The sequence below is a fragment of the Raphanus sativus genome, chromosome 4, assembly GCF_000801105.2.
Source record: "Raphanus sativus cultivar WK10039 chromosome 4, ASM80110v3, whole genome shotgun sequence".
Lineage (NCBI taxonomy): Eukaryota > Viridiplantae > Streptophyta > Magnoliopsida > Brassicales > Brassicaceae > Raphanus > Raphanus sativus.
The window spans coordinates 46,795,565-46,808,455 of NC_079514.1; the positions used below are offsets into that span (position 1 = coordinate 46,795,565).

The window sequence follows — 12,891 nt, forward strand, 5'->3', positions numbered from 1 at the left end:
TTCATATTTGATTTAATATATAGTGATAGAAACAAGAAAAATGACGCAACAGATGACTGACTTCGGAAAATAAGCAAAGTAAAACTTGTTCTAATCAACTTAATTCCAAAGTTTAAGCAAAAAAAAAAAACACTTAATTCCAAAAAGGTTAGCAATAAATAAGAAGGTTTTTGATGAAAACAAAAAGAAACAAAGAGCTTAAAGAGAATGATGTACATTGAAAGGAGAAAAAGGAGAATAGATATAGGAAAAGATATTTATATAAATTAACCAAGGAAACTTATTCTCTTCTTTTTATCTCATTCAGCTCCTCCTTCTCTCTTCTTATCTCTCTCCCTCTCTCCCTGTGGATCGATCTTTCTTATGTGATGTGATTTTCCACTATATATGCAACCTAAAAAAGCATTTAAAGCTAATTTCAAAGATGGTTTTCTCTTCTCTTCCAGTTAATCAGTTCGATTCACACGACTGGCAGCAGGTGATGAATCTAGAATACTATATATGTTCTTGATCTGTTTATATATTGCTCCAAGTTCGATCATATATATATATATATATATATATATATATATATATGCTTTGACAAAATTGCTAGCTTGTTTGCCTCTTTTTCTTTGTGGACGCCGTATATACTTACAGATATTCCTTAATTGATAAAACCTATTTTTCTTATCTTTCGAATATACCATGAACTATATAATGATGATTTATTTGGCCTTTAATTAATTTCAAGACGCAAATCTTTGTTTGTTCCAATTAATTCTCTTATAGGATGAATTTTTCTTTGTTTATTATCATTTACCTTTTTCTTTTTCAGCCATTGGATTATACAAAAATCAAATAAAAAAGTTACTATAACTTTAGTTTTAGTTAACAATCCATCTTCTTTCTGCAGCTTTGTTGAAAAGATATTATACATCTGCACATTTGCTCTTTATATATATATATATATATATATATATATATATATATATAGTCTTTTGTCTCCGAACAACGTTTCAATCCCAAGTCGAATTCTTTAAAAAAGCGTTTTTACTTCATCACACTCCTAAAAACCTAGAATTGTGCTAAATATGCAGCAAGGTAACACACAACAGCAAGACCGTGTCACATCTTACCAGAACCCTAATTTCAATTTACCACAGTTCTCATCACCGCCGGCTTCTCAGGCTGGATCAAGCCAAGCCAGGGTGAATTCAATGGTGGAACGTGCTCGGATCGCAAAAATCCCATTGCCTGAAGCAGCTCTAAAGTGCCCTAGGTGTGACTCCACCAATACAAAGTTTTGTTACTTCAACAACTACAACCTTACTCAGCCTCGCCATTTTTGCAAGACATGTCGCCGTTATTGGACACGTGGTGGTGCACTAAGGAATGTTCCTGTCGGAGGAGGCTTTCGTAGGAACAAGAGAAGCAAGTCCAATGGTGGTGGGAGATCGAAATCAACAGTCGTGGTGTCAGCTGATAACAATAATACTAGTTCATCGCTTTCTTGTAATCCAAGTTACTCGAACCCTAGCAAGTTTCTTAGCTACGGTCAAGTCCCAGCGTTTACTTCCAACTTGCCTATATTGCCTCCTTTCCAAAGCCATGGAGACTACAACTCTAGCAACATTGGATTAAATTTCAGCGGTATTCAGATGAGTGGGATGAGTTCTAGTGGTGGGATGTTGGATCCATGGAGAATGTCTTCATTACAACAATCTCAGCAATTCCCTTTCTTGAGCAACACTTCAGGGTTTTATCAATCTCCAAATGTGTTGTATCCATTACTAGAAGGCAATGAAGGTGTTAACCAAGCTAATCCCCGACAAGAGAGTAGTGACTATTCTAGTCAGCTAAGGTCTAAACCCTTGATGGATATAGAACAACCTAGAAATGTGAAGGCGGAAGAGAATGATCAGGATCTTGATAAGGATGGGAACGGAGTGAATAATTTATCTACAAACTTTTTGGGGAATATTAACTTAAACCCCTCAGGGAATGATGAATACACATCATGGGGAGGTAATAGTAGCATTAATAGTTCTTGGACCGGTTTCACCTCCAACAACTCAACAGGTCATCTCTCATTCTAAGTACTCAGCTCTAGTCTTGATGATTATTTTGTTGGTTGGGTTGTACATGGATCGCTTGTCATGGGAGATATATATTACTGGGGAGAGATCAAACCATGGAGCTATTATATACATGATCCAAGGCTAATTTTGGGAATCAACGGAAAGGTACGGTTATAAATTTATCTTTTTTGATCTTTTAGACGATCTTTAAAGTGTGAGTATGTTCTGGTAGGCTTCTGGTGGTATTTGTGTTTTAGCATTATTGGGTTTATTGGCTATATATAAATGTTTGGGTTATGTACGACTTGAGGAATTGGTATTAATGGATATTTTTGGTTCTGTGTGTTCACTGAATAATTTCGCATTAAAAATAATAAAAATCTATGGAATTATCAGTTGATGAGATGTACATAGAGCATGTAGTATATATGTCAAACGTAAGTTAGTAGAATTTCATGATCAAAAATAAGTAATGTGGAATACAGATATGCTAATTGAGAGACGACTGTTCCATTAATACTTATATATACGTGATGATATAATTACATATGATGTACTTCTTTGGTCCAACCTATATTCTGAAACTTTAAATTCTTAAAAGAATAATGTTGTGTTTTTCCTTTTCATAGAAAAACATTTGAAAGAAGAAAAATAAAACTTTCTTTGTTATCTAACTCACGGAAAGGATCCTATGTAATGCATAAGACTAAAATTTTGAAACGCAATTTAATTGGTTTGCATTTGCATCTACTTATGAATTAAAACAAAAACTTTCAAAATTATTATTAGTTGTGTTTTAGGTATTGCGTTTGTATGATTTACAAGTTAACAACGAAATTTTCACTTTCAATAAAAAAAATGTAGATTCGCAAGAAAACATGCTATTATAATTCGAACCAGAACATAGTTAAGAAAATATGTATCCACTTTATTTAATTGAAAACTTTTAACAAAACTATTAATTATAACATGAAACTGTAATACATAACAAGATAAATAATATGGTACTAATCATATCCGATCATATGATGAGATAATCTTTTGTTTTCAGAAAAAAAAAATTATTCCAAGCATCACGTATGAAATAAAATAGATTCTTGGTGAATCAAAAGCTAAACTGATGACATAGTGGTTGCATGTACTGCAGTACTCACAGTAAAAAAAACACAGTTTTAACGTGTTTAATCCCAAAGTTTTTAGAATCTGCATGACATAATTGTAAGAAATCATGTAATCAAAAAACTCATGGTGATTTTAGGATCAGAGTTGTTAACTTTGATAAACTTTCCAGAAATATATTAATATCAGTCATCTAAAGAAATTATAGTAGATTCTACTGACAGAAGGAGGACCAAAATGTGGAAGTCATATATAAACGGGAATTCGGCCAAAAAAAATACTGAATATGGCAAGAATGGCCAAAAGAAATATGAATTCGAGGTTGGCTAAAAAAAGCTTCAATTTTTGTTGACTTTTATCAGTTTATTAAGAAACTTTGATTGACCGATCAGATTAAAACACCGTTAAGTAACAGTTAACTTAAGACGGTGGTTAAATACAAAGATCGTTTTACCTATTTTATTATCAAAAATATGTTGTTCGCGTGGGTCGAACCTGAGAACTCATGGCCAAATGACGAGGTTTCTTGCCACTAGACTACTGTCACTTTTAAGAATATCCATAACATAATTTTTTTATTGAGTATCAAACAAATTTCGAAAAATCTAAATTATTTTTTTTTAAATTCCAAAAAATCTTAAAAATTCAAGAAAATTCTGAAAATTAAAATTAAAATTGAAATTATAAATATTTAAAAAAAATCAAAACATTAATTTTTTTTAATAAAAATTAATGTATCTAAGATCATTTGAGTTTTTTTTTACCTTTTTTTTTGACAACAACTGAGAACTAACAACTACGATGTATGCGCGCCGGACTCAGAGAACCAAGCCGGAGGCATAGTGTCGACATAAAACACAGCTGAAGGGGAACGTCTAGCACCTCGTGCCAGCCTGTCCGCCACTTGATTTTGCGCCCTCGGAATATGTCGGATTGTGAAAGTAGGGAAGAAAGTCTTACTGCGTTGAAATTCCTCCAAATGTGTAGCAAAAGCTGACCATTCTCCAGGTGATGACACCATCTTCACCAATTGAGAACAGTCTGTTGCAAAGACTACGTCTGAGAAGTTGAGAACCTTTTCATGCACTCCATCGCCCATATCAAAGCTTCACATTCAGCATGTAAAGCGGATAAGCTTCGGCGGAGACTCATGGCGCCCATCATCTTCTCGGTTACTCCATTTTTCCTGCAGAACCAGCCTTGGCCGGTAAATTTGTCGTCTGAACTCCATGCACCATCAATTAAACAAACTCTAGAAGTTTCTACAGATAGCCAGTCAGACGACGGGTTATCAATCGAACCAGGATTTGGTATCATCTTCTGGGCATCTGCCCAAACTTCCGCTTCCACTTCCGCTCTTCTAAGTATTTCCTGGGGATCGCCCGTTTTGTTAGTATAGATCTTATTATTTCTATTCTTCCAAATATACCATAATATCCAAGCGAAAGAATCAAAATTATTATCTTTCGGAAGTCTCCAAAATAAATAATCGAAATTTGAGAACATGGACGGACTGGGAAAAAATCCCGGGGCAAAAGGTATTTTCGACAGTGCCCATATTTGTAACGCTAGCGGGTATTCAAAAAGAATATGATTAATGGATTCCTCCTCTGCTCCACATAGACTACACCGTAAATCACACGTAATACCTCGCGACCTTAATTTTTTTGCCACCGACAAGATTCCCTTAATGGCTTGCCAAATAAAATGCCTTAACTTAGGCGAACAATTCAATTTCCAAGTATAACTTAATAATGCGGTCGTGTCTGGACCATAAGGAGTCACCTGAGAATCTCTATCTGGAAATTTAGATTCGATGTTGTATCCCGATTTAACCGTATATTGACCAGTATCTATGAACGCCCAGCCAGAAGAATCTGGTCTACCAAAGGGACTGATTGCCAAACCTTGAATGAGGATTACATCCTCTGGATGGATATATGCATTAAGCAAATCCACCTTCCAGGAACAATTTACCGGATCGATAAAAAAGTCCACCTTAACATCAGGTAGGTCCATGAGTTGATTTTTTGGGGTTGCTGGTCTCGGGCGAGGAGCAGGAAGCCACGGATCTGTCCATACGGAGATGGATTTTCCGTTTCCTACTCTTTTTATTAGCCCTTTATTAACCAGAGATCTAGCTGAGCAGATACTTCTCCACCCATAAGATGGAGAGTAAGATCTGTGTGGATCCAACGGATCTGTATTACGAAAATATCAAGCTTTAAACATTTTTGAAAACAGACAGTCTGGTTTGTCAATTAATCGCCACAACTGTTTTGCCAATAAAGAAGTATTAACATCTTGCAAATCTCGAAGCTCAAACCTCCTTCAGCTTTATGTTTGCAAACTTTGTCCCATGATAACCAATGCATTCCCCTCTTATTGCCGCTACCGCCCCACCAGAAGTGGGAAATTGTCCCTGTGATTTTCTTAGTAACTGTCTTAGGTAATCTATAACAAGACATCACATAATTTGGCATTGCCGTGGCTGTGGAATTTATCATAACCTCCTTTCTCCCTTTAGTGAGAAATCGAACCGTCCAACTATTAATCTTCTGATTAATTCTCTCATTAACATAACCAAACACCTGCGTTTTTGGTCTTCCAAGACTTTCTGGAATTCCCAAATAACTCCCAATTCCACCTATTTTGTCAATTCCTAAATGGATTTTAATTTCGTCCTTGATATTCTCAGGTACCTTATGGCCAAATTGCAATGAAGATTTATCAAAATTAATTAGTTACCCAGAAGCCGTCTCATAATCCTTAAGTAGTTTAAGTATAACTTCACATTCCATTGAATTTGCTTTACAGAAAAATAAACTATCATCCGCGAAAAGAAGATGGGAGATCGCAGGGCTCCCTCGCGAAACTTTTAGCCCCGTTAATTTTTTATTCCGTTCTTCTTTTTTAATATTTGCAATTAGAGCTTCCGTACACATAATAAATAGATAAGGTGACATGGGATCCCCCTGCCGAAGCCCCCGATTTGAAACAATGCATCCTTTGGGCTGGCCATTAAGCAAAACTTTATACTGTACCGAGGAAATGCATTTCAATATCCTGGAAACCCATGTTGTGGAAAAACCCATTTTCAACAGTAGGCGCTCCATGAATGCCCACTCTACCCTATCATAAGCTTTGCTCATATCCGTCTTAATAGCCATAAAGAGACCAAACTGGATTAAGAAAACTTTGTGGAGAAAAATGTGTGCTTTTTGGGACACTGATAAAGCCAAAGAAAAGAGTTTGACGGCTTCAGTTGCTCGGATGTCTGACCGTAATGGTCTTGGTCCTCACAAGCACAACTCTGGGCAGAAGTCTTTCAAACAAATCGAGCAAGAATTGGTAACTTCATTTTCTTTGAACAAGTTAAAAAAAAATTATGTCTTGATAGCCTTTACTTTGTTTACCATTTCAGGTAGAGGAATTGGGCAGACCGGTGACTCTTAGTGAAGTCTTCATTAAGACTCATACAAAAAAGGATGGGACCTTTGTGGATATGAAAGCACAGGAGGTTGCTGAGGTGTATCGGCGGAACAAACAGTCAAGGTTGGAGGACCTTAAGGCTGAAAACGCAGACCCTTCAGAGTCTAGTTCACAAGCTCCAGAGCTCTCTATAGATGAGGATAATGAGATATTCCTCCTGGTAAATTTTTCTCTTAAGTTTGGTTTGTTTTTGATATATAATCTGTTTTCTTTGGCTTTTATATTTTATTTTTTATACTTGATGCTTGTTACTTGTTTCTTCTCGTTTCTGGTAGATGAAATACATACTGTTTCCTCTGCTTTTATAATCTGTTTCCTTATGTGATACTTGTTTCTCTTGTTTATAGTTTTCTTTGATTTATAGTTTATTTTTTGATACAGGATACTTGTTTCTTCTTGTTTTTGATACATCATACTTGGTTCTTCTTGTTTTTGCAGTCTACTTTCACAGACAAAAGAGGAAAACATTATGGAATTGGAAGCCTCAAGAGTACTCTCGTCAATGGAAAGCGGAAGTACAGTGCATCCTCTTCAATCCTGGACCTGCAAAAACAGCTTGATGAAGCTCACCGCAAGATCGAGGAGCAGGCTGCCCAGAATGCAATTGCTCTCCGCAAAATCGAGGAGCAGGCTGCCCAAAATGCAAACAATCTCCGCATCATCGAAGAGCAGGCTGCTCATAATGCAGAGCAGGGAGCACAGCTCAAGGAGTTATCGGTAATGAACAAGTTTATGACTGCAACAAATCCTCAGTACGTTGAATTCGTTGCAGCTAACAAGTCTGGTGATTAAGTTCTCTTTTTCTTAGAATCTAAGTTCTTTCTTTTGTGTACTTTCAAACTTATGATCAGGTGTTAAAGTATTTTCAGCTTGTTAAACTCCTAAATAAGGAGTTCTTTTGTATCAAAACATAAGCTTGTTAAAATTTCCAGTTTCTTATTATGTCAATTGTTTCAAACAATAGAAAGAAAAAAATCCAGCAAAATAAAATTTAAATCACAAAATTTGGAAATAAATCTTGTTGTATAGTCGTTTATCATTCAGTATTTAGATAAAAAAACAGTAGCAACGCAGTTGCTTATTAGTAGCAAAATTTACAACTGATTACCAACCACAATTTACGACTGATTACCGACCACAAGTTTACGACTGATTACCGACCACAAGTTTACGACTGAATCCCGACCACCTATTTACGACTGATTCCCGACCACAATTTTACGACTGATTTACGACTAATACTTTCCAACTGATCTGCGACGACATTAGATGACCTTATAACGACTACAGGAAGTCGCAAAGTGGTCGTAAGAATAGTTGCAAAATCGTCGCCAAGATTACGACTGAATTAAGACTAGACTCTCACTATATACTGTACTCGTAAAACAGTTGTAAATCAGTCGTTATTTTGCGACCGATTTGCGACCGTTTGATTTTTGCGACGCGTTGGTTTCCGACTTCATCTTCGGTCGCAATTCAGTCGTTAAGTGTGATTTTGCGACTGATTTGCTACCAATTGCGTAGTCGGAACATACATGTTTTCTTGTAGTGTTGCAAGCATTATTGGTTCGTAACCCATGGAACATCTCCTGAGCAATAAGAATATTATCTGAAATAAGTCTCCCTGAAACAAAGGCAGATTGTGTTTCCGAGATTAGCGCCGGGAGTAAGCGTTTCAATCTCTGACACAAAACTTTGGAAATGATTTTGTAAGCCACATTACACAGACTAATAGGCCGTAACTCCGTCATTCGGTTCGGGCGAACCGTCTTAGGGATAAGACAAATATTTGTCAAATTTATTCTGTCATCAAAAATTCCAGATTGCAGGAAATTATTAACCATTTCAACAACATCCTGCTTAATTACCGACCATGATTGTTGGTAAAAAAGAGCCGTCATCCCATCCGGTCCCGGTGCTTTCTCCGGATGCATCATAAAAACCGCAGTTCTTACCTCCTCCTCCGATGCGGGAGCCATTAACCTTCTATTCTGATCCAGAGTTACTATGGTGGGTATCTCCTCCAAAAACCCATCAAAATCTGACGGTGAAGTCGATTGAAATAAATCCGCAAAATATTTAGCTGCCACCTGTTCAATCTCTGCTTCCGAATTTGTCCACACCCCTGCCTCATTGTATAAACCACTTATTCTATTTTGATTGCGCCTTTGTTTTGTTAAAGCATGATAAAATTCAGTATTTCGATCGCCAAACATATGCCAAGTATTTCTACTTTTTTGTTCCCAATAAAGCTCTTCATCTCGATAAGCCTCTTTCAACTTACGCGTAACCTCTAGGACTTCCTCATACGACTTTGTCATATCAGTTTGAACTTCCTCAAGAGCTTTTTGTAATGATGATATTTTTTCTTTCCCATAAGGGGGATTATCCTTTCGCCATACCGAGATCTCATGGCGACAGTTAGAGATCTTATCCACAATACTCCCTCTCTGGCCACCTCTCCGCATCGTCCACCCTCTTTCTATAGAATCCATAAGTCCTTCTCCTCCAACCCATCTCTTATCAAATCGAAATTGCTTCCGAAATTTCATAACCTTGTCATCAATAGTGGCCACAATTGGTCTATGATCCGACCCAACCATGCCAAGGTACTCCACAAAAGAGCATGGGAAAAGGTTATGCCATTCATTGTTTCCCAATGCCCGATCAAGACAACATCTGACTGTATGTCCTCCTCTTCTTCCCTTCCATGAAAGAGTATTACCTAAACTCGGAAACTCCATTAATCCACAATTTTCTATCATATTGTTAAAAGACAAAAATGTATCGGCGTGACGTAAAGGCCCTCCATCTTTTTCATGGTTTCCAGTTATTTCGTTTAAATCTCCAATAATGAACCACGGTTCATCCCTAATAATACCCATCCTCGTGAGCCTCCCCAAACCTGATCCCGAAGGCTTTGATTTGGTTCTCCGTACACAAATGATATAAAAATTCGCTTGCCTTTATAATTGGTAACGATATCAATAATCCTATTGCTCGAAGATATAATATCCACTTTTAAAGAGGAATCATAGTATAAAGCCAGACCTCCACTTCTGCCTCTCGGGTCAACAGTGTGGAGGTGGGTAAAACCAAAATGAAATTGAAAGGATTGAACAAAATCAAACTGTTGTTTCGTTTCAGATAAGAAAAGAAACGTCGGTTTATGTTTTGTCCAAATTTCCCGGAGATAACTAATTGTCAAGTTTTTTTTATCTTAAATACATTAATCATACATTTTTTTATAAATTAATATATTTGAGATAAAATAGAAAAATGATATTTATCACACTACAAATGTTTTTCATTTAATTATTATCATATTTTAGAAAACAAATTTGTGATAATATCATTTGTTTATTGTATCTTAATTATCATTTGTCTATTTTATCTTAAATACATTATTCATACTAAAATCTATAGTGTGATAAATATCATTTTTATTTTATATTACATACGTTAATTTATTTAAAAATATGTTTCAAGTTTTTTAATCATTAAATTTAATTCGTTGCATTTTTTGAATTATTTTAGATTTTTTTTGAAAATTTTAATGTATTGATTTTTTTTAAAAAAACTTATTTGTAATTTCAATTTTAATTTTACTTTTCAGAATTTTCTTGAATTTTTAAGATTTTTTGGAATTTTTTAAAAGAATTTAGATTTTTGAGATTTGTTTGATACTCAATAAAAGAAAACATGTTATGGATATTCTTAAAAGTGACAGTAGTCTAGTGGTAAGAAACCTCATCATTTGGCCATGAGTTCTCAGGTTCAATCCACGCGAACAACAAATTTTTGATAATAAAAATAGGTAAAACGACGTCGTTTCATTCCATCTCAAAACAACGTCGTTTTACTTAACGATCGTTTAATCATTATGTAACGGTGTGTTTAATTTGACGAGTCAGCGATAACTTACTGTTTAAAGTCAAATATAGTTCGGTGTTTTTTTGGCCAGCCAATATGTTCGTATTTATTATGGCAATTCTTGCCATGTTTACAGGGCCGGCCCAGAGGGGAAGCCACCCAAGCCAAAGATTGGGGCATCCAAATTAATGGGGCATATTTTTCAAAAAAAAAATTATTAGTATATTGATAAATATATAAATTTTGTAGGTTCTTTTGTTAAAATATTATTTATTAGGCATTTTTATTTAGAATAAGATTTGTTAGACTTTATATCCAAATTAATAGTACATATTTTTCAAAAAAAATTATTAGTATTGATAAATAAATAAATTTTATAGGTTCTTTTGTTAAAATATTACTTATTAGACATTTTTAGTTAAAATAAGATTTGTTGGACTTTTCAACAGTTTTTATGAATTTGTTAAAAATTCAATTTATAAGTAAATTTCTATTTTATACAATAGTTAAAACCCTAATTAAAAGTCAGAAATAAAACAGTTCGAAAGGTATGAAAAAACTCAGAGGATAGTTTCAGGATTGATTATTTCAACACACTTATGGATCAAGCTCTAGTTTCCCTTGAGTCCAGATTTGAACAATTCGAAAGGTATGAAAAAACTTTTGGATTTTTGTTTGATTTAAAAAAGCTAAGAGATGCAAGTGAGGATACATTGAGAGCATCATGTCTGAATCTGGAAGCTTCTTTACGCAATGGTACTCATTCAGACATAGTTGGTGATGATTTGTTTATGGAACTAAAAATTCTTCGAGAATCAATACCCGAAGTAGTTCGAAAGCCTATTGAAGTGCTTGACTTTTTGAAAAGAATGGAGGATTGTTATCAAAACACAGAAATTGCTTATCGCATATTGTTAATCATTCCGGTATCGGTCGCCACAGCTGGAAGAAGTTTTTCGAAGTTGAAGCTGATAAAGAATTATTTGCGGTCTACCATGTCACAAGAAATGTTAAATGGATTGGCTATGTTATCAATTGAGACAGATATGGTTGAAAGACTTGACTATAGAAGTCTAATGGATGATTTTGCAGGGAAAAATGCAAGAAGATCTGTATTTCAACATTAAATATTCTTAATATCAATATTTTTAGTAGACTATGGAATTTGATTTTTCTAAATAAAAATTTAAGTTTTTTTTATACTGTTTTGTGGTCTTGATAAATTATGTACAAAGTATTGACAAAAAAAATTATGCACAAGCTGTTGACAAAAAAAATTATGCACAAAGGCATAATTTTATATTTGGATTGGGGCAATATAAAAGATTAGTCCGGCACTGCATGTTTATGATTTTTTTTGCCAAATTCCCATATATAAACCTAAGCCAGTGAGACTTGCATATAAGAGCCAAGTGCATTCTTAAGTATTATCAGATGCTGGCAGCCAAGAAGAAGACGAATACAGATGTAAGTGTAATATGTGAGAAAAAAACAATGCAAGATTCAGTTATAAGGAATTCTGGGATTTTTTGTCCCATGTGACAAAACTAACATAAGACAAACACTGCACGCAGACTAATGAGTCAAAAGCAAGAACATATATGGGTATATACATCAATATAGTACACACTTACCACTTATCTTGAGAGGCTGACAAAAAAAAATATCTTGAGAGAGAATTTTTTTTTTTTTTTTTAAAAGGCTTTCATTAGAGAGAATTTTTTTACTGAAAGTAAACTATAAAAGATAGAGAATATCATATTCAATTGTTCACTATTTTCCAGATTCTCTCAATTTCATCTTGTCAAACTGCTATTCGGATTCGACATAAATAGCAATGCACTAGTCGTTGAATTTGAGGCAACTTCAACTATTTTCTTAAATATATTTACATAAACCCTTTTGTATATAATGTGATTTATTTTTTAGTGATACTAAATTAACACCTTACAAGCAAAAACAAAAACATTTATATAGATTTTTGGTACTATGATATAATGCGAGTTCTAAGAACAACAATAACATAGATCTATTGAGGCCAAAAGATGAAAAGATTCACCACTAACAATGTAACATTACTCTAAATTAATCCTTATTTGTTTAAATAAATGAAAAAAACCAATCTACAATTTGGCAATGGAAACAAGTTCAAAATGAAGTTTAAAAATCAAATTATTGTATATGTAAATTTTGTTTCTTTTGATTAATTAAAGTAAGCTTAATTGAGAATGATCGTGGTAGCATAATGAGTGGCAATCTCCAAGAGATTGTGGAATCTGAGCCTTTTGGATCTGCTTTTGCAATAACCAATGCCCTAAAATAAAGTGTTTCTTTCCCAAAATCATAT

General features: G+C 34.5%; 2 protein-coding genes across 2 annotated transcripts; both read left to right on the forward strand.

Moving 5' to 3' along the window:
- Window positions 1–290: 290 nt before the first annotated feature.
- LOC108848557 (dof zinc finger protein DOF3.6) lies at window positions 291–2,409 on the forward strand. Its single transcript, XM_018621950.2, has 2 exons — window positions 291–478; window positions 1,080–2,409. Exons 1-2 carry the CDS (start codon window positions 425–427, stop codon window positions 2,076–2,078), a joined length of 1,053 nt encoding a protein of 350 aa, XP_018477452.1. The 5' UTR covers window positions 291–424; the 3' UTR covers window positions 2,079–2,409.
- Window positions 2,410–6,219: 3,810 nt separating this feature from the next.
- Window positions 6,220–7,613, forward strand: LOC108848558 (uncharacterized). Its single transcript, XM_018621951.2, has 3 exons — window positions 6,220–6,530; window positions 6,604–6,831; window positions 7,110–7,613. The coding sequence occupies exons 1-3, from the start codon at window positions 6,390–6,392 to the stop codon at window positions 7,461–7,463; spliced, it is 723 nt and encodes a 240-aa protein (XP_018477453.1). The 5' UTR covers window positions 6,220–6,389; the 3' UTR covers window positions 7,464–7,613.
- The last annotated feature ends 5,278 nt before the right edge of the window (window positions 7,614–12,891 follow it).